At 55.0% G+C, this 23,931-nt stretch overlaps 7 protein-coding genes across 7 annotated transcripts; 5 read left to right on the plus strand and 2 right to left on the minus strand.

The window, feature by feature from the left end:
* Positions 1 to 3,829: 3,829 nt before the first annotated feature.
* On the plus strand, positions 3,830 to 5,115 carry INS49_009355 (uncharacterized protein; the record flags this gene model as incomplete). Its single annotated transcript, XM_043170086.1, has 3 exons — positions 3,830 to 3,908; positions 4,060 to 4,310; positions 4,390 to 5,115. The coding sequence occupies 3 exons, from the start codon at positions 3,830 to 3,832 to the stop codon at positions 5,113 to 5,115; spliced, it is 1,056 nt and encodes a 351-aa protein (XP_043024651.1).
* A 526-nt stretch (positions 5,116 to 5,641) lies between these two features.
* Positions 5,642 to 6,388, minus strand: INS49_009356 (uncharacterized protein; the record flags this gene model as incomplete). The annotated part of the gene is made up of 1 exon (XM_043170087.1): positions 5,642 to 6,388. The coding sequence occupies one exon, from the start codon at positions 6,386 to 6,388 to the stop codon at positions 5,642 to 5,644; it is 747 nt and encodes a 248-aa protein (XP_043024652.1).
* A 1,046-nt stretch (positions 6,389 to 7,434) lies between these two features.
* On the minus strand, positions 7,435 to 8,297 carry INS49_009357 (uncharacterized protein; the record flags this gene model as incomplete). The annotated part of the gene is made up of 3 exons (XM_043170088.1): positions 7,435 to 7,546; positions 7,995 to 8,086; positions 8,142 to 8,297. 3 exons carry the CDS (start codon positions 8,295 to 8,297, stop codon positions 7,435 to 7,437), a joined length of 360 nt encoding a protein of 119 aa, XP_043024653.1.
* An 896-nt stretch (positions 8,298 to 9,193) lies between these two features.
* Positions 9,194 to 12,253, plus strand: INS49_009358 (uncharacterized protein; the record flags this gene model as incomplete). The annotated part of the gene is made up of 2 exons (XM_043170089.1): positions 9,194 to 10,178; positions 10,236 to 12,253. 2 exons carry the CDS (start codon positions 9,194 to 9,196, stop codon positions 12,251 to 12,253), a joined length of 3,003 nt encoding a protein of 1,000 aa, XP_043024654.1.
* Positions 12,254 to 16,738: 4,485 nt separating this feature from the next.
* Positions 16,739 to 17,961, plus strand: INS49_009359 (uncharacterized protein; the record flags this gene model as incomplete). Its single annotated transcript, XM_043170090.1, has 2 exons — positions 16,739 to 17,091; positions 17,226 to 17,961. The coding sequence occupies 2 exons, from the start codon at positions 16,739 to 16,741 to the stop codon at positions 17,959 to 17,961; spliced, it is 1,089 nt and encodes a 362-aa protein (XP_043024655.1).
* Positions 17,962 to 20,731: 2,770 nt separating this feature from the next.
* On the plus strand, positions 20,732 to 21,788 carry INS49_009360 (uncharacterized protein; the record flags this gene model as incomplete). The annotated part of the gene is made up of 2 exons (XM_043170091.1): positions 20,732 to 21,528; positions 21,635 to 21,788. 2 exons carry the CDS (start codon positions 20,732 to 20,734, stop codon positions 21,786 to 21,788), a joined length of 951 nt encoding a protein of 316 aa, XP_043024656.1.
* A 1,286-nt stretch (positions 21,789 to 23,074) lies between these two features.
* On the plus strand, positions 23,075 to 23,613 carry INS49_009361 (uncharacterized protein; the record flags this gene model as incomplete). The annotated part of the gene is made up of 2 exons (XM_043170092.1): positions 23,075 to 23,469; positions 23,541 to 23,613. 2 exons carry the CDS (start codon positions 23,075 to 23,077, stop codon positions 23,611 to 23,613), a joined length of 468 nt encoding a protein of 155 aa, XP_043024657.1.
* Positions 23,614 to 23,931: the final 318 nt, after the last annotated feature.

Raw genomic sequence — 23,931 nt, forward strand, 5'->3', positions numbered from 1 at the left:
GGACCTTGCACGCCACAAGCTCATTCGGAGTGCTGGACGTGCCTCGCTTCGAAAGAAAACATACCTACCAGGCAATTGTGCGTGATGACCGGGCTGCGTTCAGCCTCTCGGCAGACGGGCGGTAGCAACGCACGGGTCGGTCGGCCCGACACTGCCATGGCCCCTTTCTTTTCTTTTTTTCTCTCCTACTTTGGCGCTCTAGTTCAAGATCGATGGGGCGGCCGTCATTGGCAATGACTGCCCAGGTGTGCAAGACAATGGAAATTGGAGCGATAGTCTAGTAGACTAGAGAAATCAAATAGTTGAAGGCATGATCAAAAGCAGAGAGCCAGAGCAAGAAGCGCTGCTCTGGTCTTGCCTGGTCAGAGTGTCTGGGTTTGGCGGTTGGTGGAGGCAGGACCGCCCCAGAGGGCCGAACTTGGTGGGGGAAGGTGCACTCTCTTGAACTCTGTCCCAACGCCAGCAGCGGCACGACACAACATTATACATTATTCAAAGCCTTGCTGCCGACACATTTCGGAGCCTTTCATCCAGTCTGGAACATCCCATCGCATGATTTCTTCGCAAGGGCACCCGCGGAATCGTACGATCCGGACACATATGCCTGTGCTGCTACTGGGCCTCTGACCGTTTCCCGACGACTTTCGGGCGAGACCAGCAACCACAGGACGCACTTGCCCAGTGCTCAGCACTCAACCCGGCAAGTCTTTCTGGCCATTCTCATGCAGAATACAGTGGTGCCAGTGTTTCCAACTAAACAATCTATCCCTGAGAACCATGTGTTTCTGACGCAAAACCAGATGATTTGCGCCGCGTCCCACGGTCGCCAACACTTGCAACGCGGGCCGCACCTCTGACAGCGGCAGCTAAGCGTTGACCGTACATGTCACACTGGGACCACCCAACACAGTCAACGCCCGATGGGTTTCGGCACACGCACTGCATCTACTGCTACGGCCGTACAGGGAGGTTCAATGGGAAAGGCGTGGTAGTTCCACTCCCAAGGATCACTGCCAGACCCACCTGGCACTGAGAGGTCGAGTCCGCGACCAACATTGACAATCGCTTACGGCGATGTTCAACCCATCTTGCGCGCAATGGAAAACGCTCACCGGGCCACCAAGAATTCACCACAGTGTAGGCGTTGCTCAGTCAATACGAGGCCGCCAACCGCAGATTCTTCCTCGCCGCAGTCAGGTCCGCTCGCGTTGGGGGTGTCCCGAGTGGGAATGCTGCAGTCCTGCAGGTGACAAGCACCACAGCCCCAACGTCTGCCGAGCAAGTGTCGGTATCACAGCCGCATGTCTCCATGCCGTGTTCTGGCCGACTCCCCACGGCTCCACACACTCACCGGTTGTGCGATGGATCCACAGGGCCTAGTGCTTTCGGAACCGGCTTGCCCGTCCTCTTCGCCGATAATACCGAACCCTTGCGGCCACAGTCCCCTACCGAAAGGCTGGGCGAATTTCATCGGAGTTAACCCTTGGGGCCCATCCATCCTGCAGGGATCGTACGATGTCTTGGATTTGGATGGTCCTGTCAGATTCTTGCTACGGCCTAATCAGACTACAGCTGCTATGAGGGGATGCCCACACTTACCCGTGTAGCAAGCAAGGTACGCATTGCGCTAATTTGCTAATGAGCCTCATGAAACTTCCCTATAAAGCCCTCTCCCTCTCACAAATGGTGAAAATCTCGATTTAATGAGTCGAGATGGTCGGATTCGTGATTTTCGGCATGAAACTTGGGGTGTGGTTTGACTCCGGGCAACCTGAGCGTCATGGTGGTCCCTGTAAAATCTCATTGGTATGGATCCAAGGTATGGAAACAATACTTGGCCTTGCCCGTCGTGGTGTTGAGATATCTCAGCGCAACAATGATCTTGCCAGCGCCGCCCAGACCCCACATGGCGACCGATTCGAAAGCAGACCCTACTTTGTCTCTAGAGACAGAGTCTAGCTGTGCCATGATGTCAAGGCGGTCCAAGCCTAGCATGCTCTTGTCTGTGGGAGCAACACGGCCGTGGGCTTCTTGGATGAGATGTTTGGGGCGTGGTGTGAGTATGATCAGGCTTAGTGTTGACGTCGAGCGTAAAGTTGGGACTTGACATCTTCGACGGCTTTCCTGGCACCAGATATTCACACTAACCATGTCTCGCACTTCTTGGATCGGCAGCAGAATCAGAATGACTCAGAGCTCTCGAGGCGCAATTGACATGTTTGATTTCATACTTGAAGTGCCCAAGTTGCACAGCGGTCAGTAACAGACAATCGTCGAGGAAGATAGTGTCACTGCTCAAGATCTCGAGCTTTTCCTTGAACAGCCTGTTTACTTGTTGTACAAAGTGGGCATCTAATATGTGAAAACCGTCAGCCGGCTTGTCGCTATCTGCGAGGCAACTTGCTAAATCCAACAAGGTAGACGGAGACCAAAGATTGATCCCTGATTCATGGACCATCCCTCCCCCCTTGGATGCTTGCCCAAGCCTCCCCAATCGCAAGCGCTTAGACCTGTCAGCGGGCCCATGCTAGAGGATACTTCATTCATTGCACGCTACCCAAGTCCCCAGAAAAGTCGGCATGCTACCCAGGGACAGAAAGAAACCACCAATCGAGGTACCTTCTAACTTGAAGGCCATGCACGAAGAGAGAACCAAGCCCGATAATGCATCGATTCGATGGTCACAGGAGCTCGATAGACTGGTGTCGAGGTCCTTCAGACATCCACCAATCCCAAGCCTGTACGTCAAGGGGACACGCCGCTGGGCTCCGAAACAATACCTCACGAAATCTCGAAATTTGGATATTGGAGAAAATAGTAGTCGGCAAAGATAGGAGTATATCATGTTGCATGTCAGAAGGCTCGGGCTCTGGGAGTATATCGGGGCTAGCACAGTTCTGCTTCAGCAAGCTTTTAATCTACTTTACAAAATCGAGAACCTCAAAGCAGGCCTCTCAACCCGCCCATCTTCAACAAGTATCAAGTGCTCAAAACGCCAAATTGTCTGGCTGGAACAATGGCTCTCTTGCGAGGCTGCTGCCCCAAAAAGTACGGACAGTGTAGGAGACTCCGTCAGACCACGGACGCATATAAGTAAGTAAGCAAGCCCAAGTTGTGCAACGTCTCATTCACTCATCACCCCGAAATACGAGATCTTAAGCTGTAAAGCCTCGTGTCTGACATGACGAGGGAAGGAGACTCGGCCCGTATTGACCCATTTCCTTATTAAGGCACGCATGTGGATATTGACAGTGGAAATGACGGGACAGCTGGGCCTGGATTAGAGATTATCCATTCGGCCCGGCGAACACTACCAACCCAGAAGAGTGGATGCGCTCAGGCGCTTACTATCCATAGCAAGGATTTCTTATAGACGGACCATTCTTAATACCAGACAGTCATTTGACCTGGTGATCATTCTGAAACCCACCCTCACCACAACGGGGACAGATTACTCCGTGCGGTCGGTCTAAGGCGTTCGTCCGCTCCTTCAAGCGACGGACCCGCTTGCCATGTGAGCATCTCCATCTGCGCAGCTACGGAAAACAAGGTACTAAGCGTGCGGCCGTGCTGGCTCTCTTAGGACTCACTGCCGAACGCAGAACGGGACGGGCGCTCCGTCGAGCCAATCGGGCTATGAACCCCCGTTTGTGGGGACATGTCAATTCGGAGCCTTCCGCCTCGGGCTATATTGGTTCGTGCCGAATCTTGGCGGCCGTCCCGCTTACTCGCGACGGACTGAGGTTGTCGAATATGATATCGAGCAAGGTCTGCCTTTTCAGATTGCTGTTGATCGCCTTCGTCATGTAGGTCTCTGATTCAGATCATGATGCTCCTAAGCTGGTTTTCGTTGCTCCTGGCGCCATGCCTGGTGCTGGGGGATACCCTCACCTACAAAGGAGCCGACAGTAAGTGACTGAATCCCGTTTACTTTCCTGTTTGGGCGAATCCGGCAACGGCGTCATGATGCTGCAGAAGACATGCCGGTTCTCAAGATCCTGCCCAAAAACAAAAACAAAAAAATACGCCCTCAGAGATCAATGTACTGACACGCCAAAGTTTCGTCCCTCCTCATGCTTGAGGCCCAAGGCAAAACCTACAAGACTACTGGAGGCGTCACCACGCCACTGGAGAAGATACTGTCGTCCTCAGGAGTGAACTCGGTCCGCCAGAGATTCTGGGTCAACCCCAAGGATGGCAACTACAACCTCGATTACAACCTGAAGCTCTCAAAGCGGGCCAAGGCAGCCGGCCAGAGTCTCTACCTGGACCTCCACTTGAGCGACACATGGGCTGACCCATCCCACCAAGTAAGAAGAGCCCATAAGTTCAGCCCGGAGAGGGACTGCTCCACCGCCAAACAAACGTCACTGACAGAACTCCCTATAGGACGCCCCCGCCGCCTGGGACGACTCCACGATCGAGAAACTAACCTACACGGTATACAACTACACCCTGCAAATCTCAAACGCCTACGCGAGCGCCGGCCTAACCCCGGCCATAATCTCCATCGGCAATGAGATCCGCACGGGGCTCCTCTGGCCCCTGGGCGGAACATCATCATGGTACAACATCGCGGCGCTGCTGCACTCGGCGGCCTGGGGCATCAAGGACAGCAGCCTCAACCCCAAGCCTCGAATCATGATCCATCTCGACAACGGCTGGGACGCCGGCACCCAGACGTGGTGGTACAAGACGGTCCTGGGCGAGGGCCCGCTGACCACCTCGGACTTCGACATGATCGGCGTCTCCTACTACCCCTTCTACAACGCGCAGGCGACCCTCGCGAACCTCAAGAGCTCCCTCGGCCAGCTCGCGTCCGCGTACGGCAAGCAGATCGTCGTCGCCGAGACCAACTGGCCCGCCAGCTGCCCCAACCCCAAGTACGCGTTCCCCGCCGACACGGCCAGCATCCCCAAGAGCGAGGCGGGCCAGTCCACGTGGCTCAAGAGCGTCGCCGACGTCGTCAGGGGCGTCAAGGGCGGCGTGGGTGTGTACTACTGGGAGCCCGCCTGGATCGGAAACGCCGGCCTGGGGTCTAGCTGCGCGGACAATCTGCTGGTGGACGGGTCTGGGAAGGCGAGGTCCGGGATCGCGGCTCTGGGCTCCATGTAGGTCAGAAAACTGAGATCATGATGGGGTTTCTGCAAATGTAATTCCAAATCCACTTTACTACTCTCTCACTTGCATATGCGTGATTCTCTTAGGGCACGCATTGCCTCACCGGTGCACATGATCGTCGGACATAGGTAAGACCACCACTTTTCAACGTCGGGTGACTCTTTGATTCTGTGCAAAGAAAGGTCTCGCTCGTCGGTTAGCGACTCAATGTGGAATGGACTTTAGTTATATATCTACTAATAGGGATAGGGACCCGGTTATGAGCAACGTAGGCATTCCATTGAAACATTTGACGAATTACCCATCGCCTCCCTTTCCCCTCACTCTCACAAGCCCACCACCACTTTTGGAAGCAACATAGCGATTTGTATCTAATTTGCGACTGAATTCGCCCTGAAAGAGTCTTCCACTGGTACGTGTAAAAAGCACGATAATGTACCACGGAGTGCTCACATTACTCCCTTGTACCAGTCCCTGCAATTTTGAGACCCAAACTGCGGCCGGCGGAAGGCCCCCCGAATCACCTTCTCAAAACCCGCTCACACTTCTCTCGGAGCTCTGTCTCGAATTTGGCAGCGTACACCCCAGCCTGCTCAACTTGGCTCTGGTAGCCTTCGTGGGAAGGATCAATGATCTTGAAGATTTCGACAGCCTTCGGTCTCTGCTCCTCGGAGCGTCTACAGGCCCAAACAACCACCTCAGCGGCTTGGGCGAAAGGAAGCCAGATGTCGTCACACCCTTCTGTTTCCATCGAAGCATCAATGTACTGATTGCACGGGTCTGTTCCCTCGTCCTTCATGTCAACCTCGATTTTGTCTGGCTCAGCTGCGTGCGTCTGTATGGCAATGTCCCTGAACTCTCTCGAATGGGACGTCTGTGTCGACGCATCTGACATGACCGGAATGGAGATCACTGCCTCACTTCTAAGAACCATCGGATGATTGACGATGTCTCCGATGGACCCTGTGGTTGCTGTCTCTTGGATGTTCGGGTAGGTGCATGGTCGATTGTCCTTCACACACTGGCCACAAGCTGGCTTCAACCGGTTGCATTTTCGTTTCTTGTTCCTGCAGCCCATGCAAGCTGATTTCGCCATTTCTTGAGTGCTCACTTCTGCACCAGACAGGACGGATTCTATGACCGGTGGCGTCGCCGCAGACACTTCCTCATTGCTTGAAGGCGCCTTCCTCTTGCGTTGGATTCCCAAAGAAGTCTCAGGCCGCTTCGTCAGGGATCGAGCCTCAGATGGATGTGTTGTTGCTGACATCGAGTCGAGTTTACTGTGGCCAGCTGACGAAGCTGGCCTTTTCGAGGCGGGTGGGGTTCGCTTTTGCCGACTGCCTGGCTGCTTCTTGGTAGCTGCTTTCATACTGATGTTCTCACTGATTGGCTGTTTCAGCTGTTTACTTGCGCGTGTCCGAACACCTGTATTCATCAAGCCCGGTCTTTCACTTAGAGGGGACTGGATCGCAACTGTTACGCTTGATGACCTTGACGGAACGGGTGCAGCGGCCAACGGGAAAGGTAATTGACGTGGAGGTGGTACTCGATCAGCTTCATCGATTGCTTGAGATGAATCTCCAGAATATGCAGAATGCGGCTTGTTGAGATTACCCGCCTGTGATGTCCAGTCTGGATGCAGAGGGTCAACGGGTGACCTGTCGAAATCGGCCGGATCTGGTTGGACCGTACCCACGAGTCTGCGCTCAATCAGAAAGAGTGGTTCTCCTTGCAAAATCACCTCTGAGAGGCTATCTTGATCTTCAAAGACAGTTCCATTCCTTCTCTGCGCTGCTAGTTCCCTGCCATCCACTGTGGAGCGGCACTCGCGACGTATATAGCTTGCAGCATGGAGGCAAAGTTCCCACATCTTCGTCGAGGGCAGCAGATGCAAGGTGAATTCCCAGCGGATCTTGGCACGGGATTCTGAGTAGCTGGGCTTATCAGGGGGACCAAGGACCTGGATATTGACGGGCACTCCACGTTCTTCTGAGATCGACGGGGATCGAGATGCGAGTCTTTCGGGGGCCAGCCGAGATGATGGGTTCTCTTCGAATGGAGAGGCCCTCATGCTGATGGTACGACGTGCTGAAGACGTGGCCTGACCGGCCTGGTCTGCAAGCTGGCCATCAAAGCAGTCGTGGTAAGGGCCATCGGGTACTTGGTCATTGTCTGTCTCAATTTGATGATTTGATATCGGACGTTCCCGTCTATTGTATTGCATGGGACGAGATGAAGGCAGATGACTGGCCATGGAGGCACGACTCACGGGGTGTCCGTACAGTGATGTTCTATCTCCAACTCCAGCACCTCCTACTCCAGGACCTCTAGTGGGAAACCATTGGGGCTGGCTGGCTCCGTCCGGGGTGAGGAAGCCTCGAGGGTCGTGAGGGCCTGAAGGCCGACTAGGTCGGTAGCGATGCCCCTGTGGAATTCGTCCAAGGACGGGGACAGTGGAACCCAGTCTTGGAGGACGTTGAGTGGGATCTCCATTAACAAACATCGAGTTCGGCCTCGCGGTCTGTGGTCTGCGAACAAATTGCACTGGATTAAATCTAGTCGGGCCAAAGACAGAGGCTTGGCTCAGTGGTCGCACCCGGGGTCCCATCGGGGGTCCCATAGGAGGCCCCATAGGAGGATCCATAGTGGAGGTCGCAGACGGCTCCGGGGGTTGGGACTGTGCATGCCGGGGAGCATTTGCATCCATGAGGTTTGCCGACACATTCTTGAGGTGACAATGCCGCAATCCGGCGTTATGGGACAAATAGTTGACTGCGGTATGGAAATCCTGGGGTTTGAGAATGAAAAGTTGGATTGTCTTCAGCTCCCCTCCGCGCGTAATGGTCTGCCCTTCTGTTTCCGGCAAGGGCAACGTGAATTGGAGCATCTTTTGTTCGCTGATGGAGAGGAATTGCTCGCCGCCGGTGGACTTCCGCTCTTCGAGCGTGCCAAGGTCCCATTGTGCCTGGGAATGGGTCAGACTGGGGTGGGGCATTCATATCAAGAACCTCCTCACTAACCAATGTACTGCCATCAACATGCACTTGCATTATATGCTTGTCTGACTCTTCGTCCTTGAGCGTAAGGGTGGCGACACGGACAATGGGCTGACGGTCGCCCTCAACCACAATACGGCCTAGGCCAAGGCGATGTATCTGGGGCTCATTGGAAGCCATCGTTGGGGCGACACGCGAGAGTAAATTTCCGGAGATAGTGCGTCAAAGATGACCAATGATGGACTCCCCACGAGACGGAAAGAGAACGCTGAGAGTAGGACAAGAGGAATCAGAGAAACAGCACCGCAGGGACGGGCGTCTTGTCGATGATGATTCCCGGTGTCACACAGACTACCTTGGAAGAGAGCACAGGGTGGTTTTCAGGTGCTCAGATACGAAAAAAGAAGCCTTGACTGGCCCTCTGAGTCTTGGAAAAGAGGGTTGGTCCCAGACGAGAGGATAGGGTCGTGGGAGTGTGTGGGAGTGGGTGAGGAAGCGGGCGAGGGTATGAAATGGGAACAACCGCAGCCGGAGGTGCACTTGCACTTCCTTCGCTTCTTGGATCTCTGCATGCTTAAACGACCTGGAAGGCAGCAGATGCGCCTTCCTCGTCAACTGGGTGCCCTGTGTGTCGTTGCCGAACATCAAATTGCTTGAGGTAGGAAGGAGCTGCAGGTAACAAGAAGGAGGTACCTAGGTACCTATCCGTGTGGGTAGTTGCAGGGATTGCTGCCGTGGCTGCCGATTGGATCATCCGGTTTGGGTGGTCCGTGCCGCGCTAGTCCAAAAATCCCCCAGGGCTGGCAGCAGCCGGCTGGGGGATTTTTGTGACGACCCAGCCCAGCTCCAGCTGCAACTGCGTATGCATCGACCTGTATCTGCGCCTGCATCTGCACCGAGACCAGCTCGACATCCATCAACCAGGCGCGTCGCAGATCGGAGACGGCCATCCGTCACAACACACGGCACCTCATCGCCTGCCTGCGCGATCAGAACGCGACAATTGTCCCGATTTCTCCTGGGCAGTCAGCAACACCGCGCCCCCTCGCCCCGCGCAGTGGGCAGAGTCGGCCACGATGGTGTCTCAACGACCCCCCGAGCATGTTATCGATCGCACTCCCGAGTACGAGGACTTCATCAACAAGCTGAGAGACTTCCACACCGAGCGAGGTACCAGGTTCGACCCGGAGCCCAAGATCACCCCGTACCAGCTCGACCTTCTGAAGATCTTCAACCACGTCGTCCAGAGCGGCGGCTATGATAGGATCACCGACGAGAAGCTGGCCTGGCGCAGGATCTGCGCAGAGCTTGGGATCCGCGCCACCAACGAGGCAGCCGCTGCATTCAGTCTCAAGACCGCCTACTACAAGAACCTCGCTGCCTACGAGATCCGCACCGTCCACAACCAGACTCCCCCGCCTCCAGAGATCCTCGAGGAGACATCAGCCAAGGGCGGCTCCCTCCTGACCCGCACCCTAAGCAACTTCAAGCCGAAGGACCGTCGCGACACCTCCACTCAGAACTCGCCTGCACCATCTGGTGACGATGGAACACCCGCGCGTGAGAACAGACCCGAAGAGCCCCCCAGCACAGGCCGCGCTGCCAGAGGTCTGCGTCAAGCCCCGCCCCAGAGAGTCATTTTCCAGCCCGAGACTGGCCCGACGCGACCATCGCGGCACTCTTCAGCACAGCATCACGGTGGTTCCTCGACACCGCAAGGCGCGCACAGCTCCCACGGCCACGGCCACGCAAACTCGCAGGGCAATGGGCACGGCCAGATTCAAGGCTCGAGCCGCATGCCCTCGCATCAGATGACCCACGCACCCCTCGGCCAGATTCCCCAGCCGCACATCGTTCGCGGCGGCGCGTCTGCGAGTTTCACCCCCCAGAGTTACGTGTACCAATCTCCGACCGTCGAAAGGTTCCGACCACCAGCCAATGTGCCACTGCCCCTCCGTCCTGTCGAGACACCGTCAAATGCGCCGGCAAAGTTTGTCAGGGCGAGGCGCCCGCTGGATCCTGCACCTCCCGCGCCGAATCGCCAGGCCCCATTGCCTGGTAGTAAGTTGCACCCGAACCAGAGTCCTGCATGCTATTACTGATGACCTGTGCTTCTAGGCTTGCCAGTCCAACCTTCTCCCTTCGATGGCCCTAATATTTACGCCCGATGCCTGTACGCCCTTCGTTCCGGAATCGCAGAGGAGCAAGCATTTGCACTCCACCACCTTTTGAAGATATCATATGAGAGAGGCGATCGCTACAAGTTTGATGCCTTTCCTGGATTGGCAGAAGGTCTAGTGGAAATGGCACTGAAAGTCGGCAGCCTCTTCTGGGATGTCAACTTCACCATATCCTACGATCCCGAGGCCGAAGGCGATGACATTGGGGAGCTAGACGGCGTCAATGGCACAGCGGATATTATTGAACGGATCGACCAGCTGCAGCTTCGTACTGGGCAGGATCACATACAGCCCGCCAATTTCGCTGACCAGATGGTCTTGATCACAGAGGCTTCTCTTGCCATCCGCAATATGCTCATGCTGCGGGAGAATGGAGAGTCGATGGCTGACTTCCCGCCACTTCGGGATCTCTTATGCATCATTCTCCGCTTGCCGTCCAGTGAGACTACCGTGGAGCTGAAGCATTGCGCGCTGGACATCGCAGAACAGCTCACCCCTGAGCTAGCCCTGGGTGCCGACGACCCTCTCTACCGCTCACTCCTCGCTCAGCTGATGTCGAACGACCGTGGCCAGATACTGACATCTCTGCGTGCTCTTGGCCGCATATCGATGAACCTTGCAGAGGCCAACAAGCTTGGGGACGTCCCTCTGGATATTCTGGAGACGATCATTGATTGGCTGATGCTTAATGATGATGAGCTTCTGGATGCCTGTCTGGATTTCTTGTATCAATACACGGCTGTTGTGTCCAACATCGAGACCCTTCTCCGGTTCAGAGCGGCGAAGCCAGACAAGCCGGAAAGCCTGGTCAAACACTTGGTCCGCCTTCTTTCTCATGGCGCCAAGCGCGTCGTTAAAGAACAGGTCATCAAACCCGAAGTCCGCATTCCATACAGCGAGGAGGTCGCACCGTTGCCGCAAGATCTGCAGGAACGCCTCTTGGCGATGGAGGAGCCTGAGCGATGCTACATGTGGCTTCGTTGTCTCTTTGAAGAGGACACAGATGCCAGCATTACGCAGATTGCCATTTGGACCGCCTACCAATCGTCATTCAGCAGCCGACTCTCTCAGATTGGTAAGACGATGATCTCGCCTGCAGATTTCATTAGGAATGTGAACCACGTGTGGACGACTGCCGGCGCACAGATCATCAAGGCCCCAAATGGTTCAAACCAGAAGTTCATTATCAAGGGTATTCGAGCTCGGACCAGACCCGTAGATCCAGACAACGACGGCAGGGAGTACTTCCGTTGCCTCTGGACCCTGCCGATGAATCCGGGCCAGAAGTTCCAGAAGTGCAACAACTTTTTCGCCAACGCAGAGAAGATGTACGAGCACATCCTGTTGGCACACGTACACGAGAAGCCCGACGGGGATGGCAAGTATCTAAACAAGGAGTCGGATTATCGCTGTCTGTGGGCGGGCTGTCATAAGATGACCGGCGATGACAAGATTCCACTTGGGACATTCATGTCGCACGTCAAGACGCACTTGATGGCCGTCCAGCAGAACTTCGAGCCCTTGGTCACCCAGAACCAGAGCAATGGGGCCTCGGACGGCACGTCGTCTAACAGCAGCGGGCCCAGTCCAAGCGCCAATCCCAACAAGAGAGCCAAAAGGGCCCATTACGTCCCTGCCAAGTCCCTGACTCTGACATACGAGGAGACCATGACCGCGCGAGACGAGCGCAACCCCAACGGGCCGCTGCAGCCCGCTGGCACGCCCTTCAGTGCGGTGCTCGTCCTGCGAAACATCGCGCGCAACGTGGTCAAGACGGAGGCGCAGGAGCAGCTCTTGGAGGAGCAGAGTCGCCACGGCGTGCCTGAAGACGCGCGCGGGTGGAACGAGCAGCTGTTCCGCGTGGTGCTGCCGCGGCTGCACGAGATCATGACCGAGAACCGCGTGCTGGCTCAGCCCATCTCGACGCTGCTGGAGCTGATCGACGACCGGGGCTAGTGGCCTCGTAGATGGCTCTCACCGATGGACTAGGGATACCGGAGGAGGGCAGAAGCTCAGGCGAGGTTGTACCCGACCGAGCATGCACCCGCGCACGGATCTGACTCCCCGCTGTTTTCCGATGAGCACGGTGTTGGTTGTCAGCGAAGTCCCGTGTATGAACAATTCTGGGATTGAGAAGTTATGCCGATGGGATGCGATCGTGCTGTGGCTCCCTGGGACAGGGAATGGACCCGTAGACGATGAAGACGCTGCGTGGACATGATGAAGACTGGGTAAGGGGGCTCGAGCCGGCAGGATCAAACAGGAGAGTATGTGCATGTCTTGGTCAGAGCATGGCTGCTGGACATGTCTCCTAAGTCGACGGGCTTGCCGACGAGCATGTGTTTTTTTTTTTTTTTTTTTTTTTTTTTGCATTAAAACTTTCGGTCCGTTTCTTCTTGACGATGGCGTTGATGATGATTGGTGGCGCAGGGAAAGTCTTCTGAGGAGAGACTGGGTGCTCATGGAAGAGGAAAATGGTTTGATGTACGGATTAGACAGCTTACTACCACCGCCCTAATTCTCTTGTTTTACTACCTCTCCATTCGAGTGCTAACCGAGTGGGTGCTGGTCGGTAGATGTCTGGCACGGCAGCTGTGTTCATGAATGGATAGCTTTTATTGACTAGCGTCTAGTCTCAAGCCTAGGACTTTGCTGTGATGGACGCCATCACCCACTGTGTCATCTTTGGCGAAGCTTTTGGTTTCGAGACAAGTCTACAGCAGCTGCAGGACCGTAAACAAGATCCGTGCATGCCAAATTAGCCTCACCTACCCGTCGCTCGGCAGCAGCTTGAGAAGATGCTGGCCAGTCGTGGGCGCGTCGAGCTAATTCCATGCCGCGAGTCGTCTCCCGTATTTATTCGGCCTGCAGCAACGTGATTGTTCCTAGTCAAGCAGCTCACCTCTCGGGGCTGTCCGTCTGCACGACAATGGTAGGTAGGTGGTGTTCTCCTACCCGCACCTGGGTGAAGACCCCTGGTTGCCATTGATGCCACGAGGCGTGTAAGCCGGAGCCCCCGGCCGCCATGACGAGACACGACCACCTGTGTGTTCCCCCGAGCAAAAACGCCGCAAGGCCAGATAGAGAAATTCGTCCGGTCATGCTTGAGCCCGACCGCTTTGGGATACCCGTCCTCCCGAACTGACAAGCTGTTTCACCGCCATTCGTGCCTGGCCGTCTGATCGGGGGGGGGGGCCAACACATTGCGTACTGCCAATCTACAGTGCTTTCGCCCTGGCCCTGCAGGGGCAAGCAGGGCGGCTGTGACCCACACGTGGGGGACACGCACACGCACAAAAAATATCCTGTCAGATTGGGAGTGAGGGACTGACCGACTGGGTTGTTGATGTGCAGCATAGAATGTGTCACATCCCCCGAGAATCTCGCGAGAGCCACCATGAGCGTGGGCCGACGCGTTACTTTGATCTCAAAGCTATCGCCATGGCATACCTTAAGCGGAACTTTCCGCCCAGCCATGTAGCTATGGATGTTGCATGAGGCTGAAAAGATTTCCGTCACTAGCACAGGAACACGGCAGCATCAACAGTAGCGCACCGCCCAGGAGCTGCAATAGCCCCCATCGGGTGGTGCGGGTCGAAGCCGTCCAGCCCCCGGGGGGCGCGGGATGGTGCATGGACGACGGGCAGCAGGTGGATGTGGGCCTCCCGATCTAGCTGACCCGCCAGGCCAGATGGGCAAAGACTAGGTCTAGGGGAGGAAAGAATCGCACGTTCCATTTTTAGAGCCCGGTTGGGGTGGATGTCTTCGTGATACCGTTCTCTCGTAATCTGAAATAGGCAATGGGCTTCTGCCAACGGTGGGCAAAGACAAAGCCTTGAATGCTTCTTGGTAGGATCTCAGCTTGCTCCAGCCTCTTGATCATTTTGTGCTCGATTGTCGCCCTTGCTGTGACCGTAGGGGCGAATGTTGTCCGCTGGTGCAGGGGAGCAGCAAAACAGGCAGGGCTTCCCCACGCCTCTTGCAGGCCTGCCTTGTTGTCCTGTCACATTTGGTGCTGCATCTGTTCAGGGTGCAGCACACCACACTGGACCTCAGGTCTGGGCAGTCAGACAGTCTGTTGTGACCTGTATCTACCTAGGTACCTACGTAAGCTCATAGTGGGATGTGGTGGGCCCCCACGTGGCTGTCTTCCAGGCTTTTCAGGGCCCTCGGGGAGCTGGATCCATCTGACCCACCCCACCCCCAGCTTTTGAGCGTCACCACTTCCGAACAATCTGGAACAGTGGCCTGGCTGTAGCAGCCCGGTGGAGCCCTCAACTCTATCCCGACTTCACTTCGCAGATCAGTGAAGTCGCGCAGCCTCCAAACACTGAATCGAGCATGATGAGGTGCACTCCACAGCTGTCACCCCGATCTGGGTCCATGAACACTAGAACGCCGTTCCAAACAAACAGCAAAACACCTCCGGAAACCCTTGGCGTACGGGAACCAAGCCAGAGAGCACACATCTTGATCCCCGTGCACCCACCCCATAAATGTCGACTTCCTTGCCTGATGGCGGGCCTGAGTCAACCTGTCTCCCACCCTGGGCCCGGTTCTGATCGTTGTTTGTGCAAATAAAGGTGTGGTTTCCCACTTGAAATCCTCCATGAACAAGCAAAGGCACGAGATCGAAGGTCATCCCACTCGGAATACCAACCCCGTGTTACTCCGGCGCACATGCACCAACGGCGGCAACACCAGATTCAGGCTTGGGATCAGCAATGCAAAATCCTGCGTCGGCCCTGTGACTACCAGCTTATTCACCGGATCTCGACCTTCGCCTGGAATCACTGAGGCTTCCCTGCTCTTCTCGGAGTCGTCCGTCTGACAGTGGACCGCGCTCCGCCTCCTGTCGTGCCCCTCCTCACCGAGATGCACAGAATAAGGGGCCTAGCGCCAGCCTCTTTGTGGGATGTGGCTTGAAAGGACCCTGATCTTTTCCAAGGGTCCATTACACCGAACTCCAGGTTCAGGCTGTCCCGAGCAACACATGCCGCTTTCACGGCAACCAGTTGCAGCAGCTATGCAGTATGCTCTCTACTTGACAATCCCGCCTGGGCCAGGCTCTGCAATGAACAACAACTTGGTCTGTCAACAGTGAAGCTACTCACAAACATTGTTTCTGCCTCCACCCGCGACAAACAAGCACAGTATCCTATTCTACGAACAGCTTGCACGCAATGTGGCTCCACAAAGATGAGCTCACATATCCCGCTGATACTCCGTGAAAGGGTGAAGCCCAGTAGAAGAGTTACTCCTTGAGGCTGGGCATCCCCCACGGTTGAGCTTCTGGAAGCCACGACCTTGGTCCTGTCAATCCAACTACTGCAGACCCCTCCTCGATTGCAAAATGACGCTTGAGTGGGCGGCCCGTTGATACAAACGGAAAAGTGAGCAGCAGTGCTGCATAAACGACTGTCTGAGAGGAGCTGAACGGGCTGAAAATGAGCCATCTATGTGCGATTCACGCCCCTTGCAGTACGAAGCGGACCCTTTCACATCTGAGCTCACCCCATCACTCAATGCCCTCCATGTCCAGTCGGGTGGTCATGCAGCCTGACAGGGTCAAAGGGTCTGGCTGCATTACCAAGTTCTCCCCCGCCAGACACTGACAGACCTAAGCAGAGCGGCCCTGTCAGAAGGACCCTGGTCGTTGGACCCTCGCCGATTTGACCGGCATCCAACCTCATCTCTTCGGCGCCCCGGCTGCGCCTTTGACACTGCTATTACCAGCGCACTGCTATCGTCAGCGAGAGCATCCCCTGGTAAATTATGTTACGCCTCCCCTGACACATATGCCCAGACTACCTTCAGCCCGCCTGGATCAGATACTCATGTCCAACATGGGAGCCGGGCAGGGCGGCTGTACGCACGACTGTCACCCTCTCTCTGATTCCCTTGCTCAAGCCTCAGAAGGTATTCACATATATGTAGAGGAGAGTGCTAGCCTGACCGTCTACACGGTCTTCACTATGTTCTTGCCATATTATCTTTTTACTTGTCTTGAAGTCTTCCTCGGATTTGCTTGTGAAAAGCCCCAGTATAATTCCATTTGCTGTGACTCTCATCTCTTGTTATTGAGCCCTGTCACCTGCAAACTGAAGCTTGAGAGCAGTTCACCTGGAGTATCGACATACATTTCAGAATACACCACCACATCCCACTCACCAGCGTCTTATCCTATTGAATACACAGCTTTCACTCACCTTGGATCATCTGAACTTTCATCCGAGCACCCAGATTCACATTATTGAAAACCTGTACCACACTCTTCGAGCAGTTCCAGATCTTTAAATCTGAAAAGCAACCATCAGGCCTCCATCCCAACCTTTCCACTCTACAACTTTTCCTTCTCCTCAACAACGACAGCTGCGACGAACGAGGATTGTTAAACAACCAGCATACCACTTTCTTCTACTATCTACTCTACAGACAAACATGTTCGCTGCACGCAACGCTTCGCGCATCTCGCGCATGGCTCCCCGCCAAACCACCATCTTGACGCGAGCCACGCCCGCGACCCAACGAGGCCTCACCATCAGCTACCCTGTCTTCAAGGCCAACCCCGTCAACGAGACCCAGGTCCCGGCCACAGTCTACTCCCCCGACGGCAAGATGCCCCGCGGGGTGCAGGTCACCATCCCCGTCCGCCCCGAGGACAAGATTGGCCCATCTGTGCCCGCTACAAACGAGATGGAGGACCTCACCACCCTCACCGATGAGTCCTACAAGATGCTCCCTGCGACCGTCAAGTCGATGACTGTGAAGGGCAAGGTCATCATTGTCACTGGGTAAGCATCCCACGATCACGATATAGCCACTTCACTTTTATCGCACTCCCACCCAGCCCCGCAAACAGAACCACACATACACACACCATTCAATTTCGTTTGACAATCACCCATTCTAACATCTTTCTCTTCAGTGGCGCCCGAGGACTGGGCAACTACATGGCGCGAGCCTGCGCAGAGGCCGGCGCCAAGGCCATCGCCCTCTTCGACGCGAACCAGGACCTCGGCGACGCGTCGGCGGCGGAGCTGCACGCCAAGACGGGCCTCCCCGTGACGTTCTATAAGGTGGACGTGCGGGACGGCGGCGCCATCAACGCGGCGGTGCAGTCCGTGTGCAACACGTATGGCGCGCCCGACGTTCTCATCAACTCAGCCGGCATCGCCGACAGCAACCTCCCCGCCGAGACGTACGACGCGGCCATGTTCCGGCGCCTGGTGGACATCAACCTGACGGGCTCGTTCCTCATGTCGCAGGCCGTCGGGAGGGCGGCCATCGCCGCGGGAAAGGGCGCATCGATCGTGCTGGTCGCGTCCATGAGCGGCTCCATCGTCAACTACCCGCAGGAGCAGTCGTGCTACAACGCGTCCAAGGCGGGCGTCATCCAGCTGGGCAGGTCGCTGGCGGCCGAGTGGGCAAAGTACAACATCCGCGTCAACTGCATCTCCCCGGGATACATGGACACCGCCCTCAACAAGGTCCCCGCCCTCGACGCCCAGAAGAAGATCTGGAAGGGCCTCACCCCGCAGGCCCGCCTCGGCAACGTTGACGAGCTAAACGGCCTCTGCGTCTTCCTTGCTTCTGATGCTTCAAGCTTCATGACTGGCTCCAACTGCATCATCGACGGGGGTTACTCTCTACTAGGGAGGTGATGTGTGCCCACCTTCTTTTCCCTTTCACCGCGACATCTGTGCATTTGGAGCCCTGTTGCTTTGGATCACGGCGTTTGTCTTTTTTCATGGCTTCCTTCATCGCATTTGGAAAACAAAGCACACAAGACAAGATACCCCCACGCCAAAAGACATCAGAAAGAGATCTAAAAGGAATGGAGCAAGAGCGGAGTTCTTCCTTATCATTTCCCCGCGGCTATACTATCTCAAGTGCTGAGCTAGGAACTGCGGCAGTTGGAGTTCAGGCTAGATGGTTGGATCGAGTGCAAGGGGCTGGTTTGCCCTTTTCTTTTCTTCCCTCGACGGGTTTCAGCAAGGTCATGGCTGGCTTTTTTCAGTTACAGTGGCTTTTCTTTTGCACACGTGGCGGCTCATTTCCATTTTTCATTTCGACAGCAGCGGAGGGCCTCACAGGCAGGTGTTTCCTTTTTTTTTCATTCCAGGGTGCTGGTACCTTAGGTCCTGCTTTACCCTTTTTTTTCTCCCCTTTTTGCATGGCATGCTCACATGGTTTGAGATGGCCGGCTGCTTTTGACAGCAGATGGAATGCACATACTTCATTGACACCTTTTGTAACTAGATGTGATTTTACTGTGGGGCTCTGTGTGAGTATACAAATACTGTGTGATGTTAGCAGAGTCATGAAATCAAGGTAAGGTGGTGTCCATAGTTTGCGTGCTACCCAGTGCCAGAGCTGACCCGAGGGTAGCACAGGTCTTGATTTGGACGTCGGCATTTCGGCCCCAAATCCTTCCAAGGTTGCCCCAGTGAGGAGCCCACAACCAGTCCGGCGGTGGTTGAAACAACTTGAACACACCTTTGAATCCCACTTGAATTCAAATGTTGCTTCCCATGAAAGAATTCAACATTACCTCGCAGAGTATATTAAGCCTTTGATCTTTTTTCTCTGCACTACATCACTCCGGCAGACACAACGTCAGAGCAGCTGCTCATGTCTCCAAATTTCTTGCCTGGCCATCAGCACCAACATCTCATCTGCAATTTGATTAGTGTTGTTATATCTACAACAGTGGGGTCATCTACATGTTACTAATGCGGCGATAACTGATAAGACGTCTATTTGGAAGGCGGCCGCCCTTGACCTTCTTTCCCCGCTTGTCAATTCAGCATTCCGTCTGTCTAGTTTCTCTGGCTGCCAAGGTGCTCTTGCAACGAAGCCAGCTTCAGTCTTCAACGATCGAAGCTAAACCGCGATGGCGAAAAGGTCGCCCGGCGACGTCTCTGAAATGAAAAGGGTAAACCTGTGCTCTCAGTGTTCTGTGCTTCCTTTCAACGACAAGATACTTGCGTCATGTACGGTATCAAATCGATGGTGGGATCTTGGCGCCACTCCTCCCAAAGACCCTCTTGATTATAAGGCCACTGATTACACGGACACCGACACAATACTGCATCTGCCAGTTCTCAGATTGCGCAATTCACGTTGCAAACGCTCTCTGAATTACAAGGTTGCTGACTCATTACCTGGCTTGCCGTACTTGGAGCAAAATGCACTTCGAGGCTGCGAATTCTGCTCTCTTTTGCGGCGTGAGATCATGCGGGCTGGATGCGAGATTGCCGGCCCTGTTGAGATTACTCTGGCCTATCATTTGATGCCTTCGATTCTCGATAGGCGCAATGACCTAGTAGCTTTGCTGGCCAATGTCGCCCAGTGCCTGGATCCTTCACGCACCCCACCAGCATCAGCAAAGGCCGATGTGCCGAATATGAATATCGTCTTTACAATTGAAAGCGACGACGGTCAGGCCCCTCGGAGGACACCATGGTTTCAACGAGTTCCTTTACGCTAACTTTATAGACAAATCGTATAGCAGATGTGGCTTCATGGCTTCAGACCCGACCCTCGAGGAAGGAGGATCCCCTGTGTCGGGAAAACATACAGTTTATGAAGGATGCACTAGATACCTGTCCCAGCTACTCAACGGCAACCTACTTCCTCCCATCTCGCCTTCTCGACCTGGGACCACAATCAAGCCTCGATTCAAGCCTCGATTCTATCCGCCTGATCGATTCTCCTCAGATCACTCCGGGGGACGGAAGCTATGCTCCAAGATACGCAGCCCTAAGTTATTGCTGGGGCCCCTCACTTGCAGCCGACAGTACCGGTATACAATATGCGCGCACGACGATAGAATCTCTAGAGTCTATGAAACGACATATCCACCACCAGACTATTCCTCGCACTATTCTAGATGCTATCATAGTGTGCAAAGCTATATCCATCCGTTATTTATGGGTCGACTCGTTATGCATCATTCAAAACCAGATTTCCGACTGGGAAAGAGAGAGTCAATCTATGACCCTAATATACAAGAATGCTTTCGTCACCATATGCACCCCGTCATCTAAAGCCAGGAATGACGGTTTCCTGACACGGCAGCGCAACCACCTTACAATTCCCTTCCAATCCCAGATAATACCAAGCATCAATGGTCATTACAACCTAGTCGCGTCTGGCGCATCTCAACGAGAAGAGCCCCGGTGGCCAGATTTGGATGTTGATGGTACCCCCTGGAGTAGCCGAGGATGGACTCTGCAAGAGTCTCAAATGTCCAAACGGGTCTTGATCTTTGGTCGATCAATGACTCACCTTCGATGCTCGTGTCGCCCTGTTGCCGTGTCCGAAAATGGAGTAGAAACAACACTCTTGGGGAAGCGACGGTTCGTTGACGCGCTAGGCTACCTGCCCGCTCATCCCGGCAGTACCGATCATTATGTCGCATGGCAGGAGATGCCGAACCACTACGGGCACAGACGGTTTACATTCGTCGAGGATAAACTGCCTGCAATTGCCGGGATGGCCAAATATATGGCTGATAAGACTGGTGACGAGTACCTTGTAGGTCTGTGGAAAAGCGAATTGCCATCTTCACTGGTTTGGTACGCGGAGTGTCACCAGAACTCCAAGTATCACATGGAGCTTCCAGAAGTCTTCAGCATATTACACTCACCGAAGCCTTATATTGCGCCATCATGGAGCCCACTTCGACTGGATGTGGCGGTTAAGCCAGGATTCGCGTCAAATATGTGGTATCGTGGCAATACCCCTGAGAGTACTATCGTCGACACAAGCGTCAGCTCTGTTGGGGAGAATCCTTTTGGTAGAGTACGAAGTGGACGAATCCGCATCCGGGGCCGGGTTACCACGGTCTCGTCCAACCTCGCCCCCCTTCCTTGTCATCGAGACGACAAGTTGTGGTTTGCTCTGGAAAAAGGAGTGATCACGTACTACAATCTCGACTGCTCCCCTCGCGACAGCACTTGTATCCGAGGTGAATTATTAATGCTGTTAATCTCGAGTATCGAGAGGCCGCACTCGTCATTGCACAGGGAGGCCCACCACTGCTCGGACGAAGAAGCACACCATTGTTTGAAACATTACTTGCCCTTGCTCGTGGCTGGCGATGAAAGCTCTCCTGATCTGGAACTTGATGGTTTCGAGAGTGAAGCAGATCAGCATAGCGACATCGTCGAAAGCGGGAGTAACTCATTGCATTCAAGAAGGTCGTCCGATGCTCAAAGCTCCAAGTAAGTAAAGATGCGAGTACACACGCAGCCGATTTCCAACATCGAGCGCAGCTAGGACGAAAGAAAATGAGCGTATACAAGAATTCTTACTGATTCTGACAACAAGCATCAACAATGGGGACGCTTTTGGTCTCCTGGTTCACCCTCTTCCGGGGACTAATGATTACGTACGGGTGGGCGTCTGGCTATCTATGGAGGAAGATGGCGGCGGAAATGCGCTTTTTGAGGATGCGGAGGAACGGGAGATCGATATCGTCTAGTGACTGTTGTTGGGCAACCAGGCGGACAATCGTCGCTTGCCCTACAGCGTCGATGGGGACCTCCGCTTCTCGGAATGTAAGAACCTCAAGCCGCCCGGACCCGCATGGCGAGGAGCAAGATGATGACGATCAGAAATTCGCACTCAAGAGAATGGACCCCGTCGAAGCTTGCTCGATAGATCCGCGGAGCCGGATCGCGGCGCAGGCCGCCATCTAGTTCATTCGCAATGTTGCTGGCTGCCGACAGGTAGGTGATTTGAGCTGGAGCTCCTACGCCAGGGACGCCCCTTGGGGCCGATGGTGGGCACCCGGCCCTACCACACAAGCAGACAAAGGTTGTTGTTCCCGTCAGCCTTGCGCTAGCTCGCAGTTCCCACAGTCCATGATGATTACGCATCGGGGGCCCAAAAAGGCGCAGACGGAGGCTAACTGAACCCAACCAAGCCTAGAGCAACGTTGATGTTCTGCGCCATTTCCACAGAGGGATGAAGCGCGCGCCAAAGTCGCTTAGACAGCGTCTCTTGCAAGGCAGACGAGAGCTGCAAGCGCGGGACCAGCCTCTCAATGGAGCGCATGAGCAAGCAAAGGGAAACCTTTCCATATGCAAGCCAATGCGGCCAAGCTCGGCTCGGCGCGACATTAAAGGAGCTAGCTGACAACCCCCCTGAAGAATGCACACTGGCAGGCGGGAAGGGCTGACGGGCCTCGGAAGTCGGGGGTGCGAGTCAGTCTATGCTCATGAACCATGGGGCGTGGAAACGGCGGCCCTGCTGAGAGAGGTAATGTGTGGGGGAGACCAAGCCTCCCCTTACGGTTGGAGGTAAATGAGCACCCCGCCGGTAAGCTATCTGACTCGTCAGGGGCGCGCGCGCTCTCACTTTATTGTATACTATCTATGTCGTCGCATCGTGTGTGTACAGCAGCATTCAGCCTGACATGGGTTGAGGAGGAGACAGCCTGTTTTTACCCATCAATCACCAGCCAACATGTCAACGACTCGGGCCCACGCGCCGGAGATTGTTTCCGGGTCTGCCAGCTGATGATCGGCGCCCAGGTTTGTTTTTAACCTTAATTCAGTTGCAGCCAATCTTGTTTTCTGAGTACACTAGTACTCGTATAGATATAAAGCGAGTTTTCCGCCCCTACTGCGACCACCACCTCACTCATTTTCATACGTACATACACACTTATACAAAGTACATACATACACATACGCTCTTTTCAAGGACACTCACGCTCACTCACCCAACAACCAACCGCCCCCCCCCCCAAACTCAGAAACAAAAATGTACGCCAAGACAGCCCTCCTCGCCCTCCTCCCCGCCGCCGTCATGGCCTGGGACCCTAAGCTCTGCAACGGCGTCGGCGGCTGCCAGGGCCTGACCTGGATCTCCGAGTACGGCTACCGGTGCCCCAGCGGCGCGACCATCGGGCTCCAGCCCTACGCCCAGGCCCTCGGCGACATCGCCCAGGGCCGCTACGAGTACGTCGCGTCCGACGAGTTCCCGGCCTCGTGCGAGCCGCAGGGCGGCAGCCCCGGCGCCGCCGACACCACGCAGCTCGTCAAGCACGTCGTGGGGGATACCGGCATCACGATTTACGGGTACATCACCGACCAATGCACCGAGACCGAGGTCGCCGCGCCCGGGGACTGCTATACTGCTAACCCCAACCCGTCTCCGTGAGTTTCCCTTTTTCCGTTCTGACGCCTTTGGGTTTCAGTGTATGTTCTGACCGATGCCGCCATCCCAGATTCACCACTTGCCGAACCACCGAGAAGGACATCAAGACCTTCTGCAGCGAGGACGAGTCCCTGCACCTGTAAGCAGCTTGGGCGACATCGAGGGGGCCGCGGCCGCACCGGGGATATGGATTTTGGACGGACGCTCGCCGCCAGCATAACATTATGACTGTATTTATTTTGAGTCCAATGTCCATGATTTAGATGCCGGATCTGGTGTACATGCAGTGCAGCAAATCAAAATTGTTGCTACTCACGTCGAGGTCCGCAATACTGCTTGTTAACCTGTGGAACTCCAATCTTCAGAAATGCTAGGCTCACAGCACTGGCGACGAACATGTCTCAAAAAATGTCGACACACCAATGTCGACTGGGACGCTGGAATATCTCCACACCAGAACA

Source organism: Diaporthe citri, assembly GCF_014595645.1.
Source record: "Diaporthe citri strain NFHF-8-4 chromosome Unknown scaffold_4, whole genome shotgun sequence".
Classification (NCBI taxonomy): domain Eukaryota; kingdom Fungi; phylum Ascomycota; class Sordariomycetes; order Diaporthales; family Diaporthaceae; genus Diaporthe; species Diaporthe citri.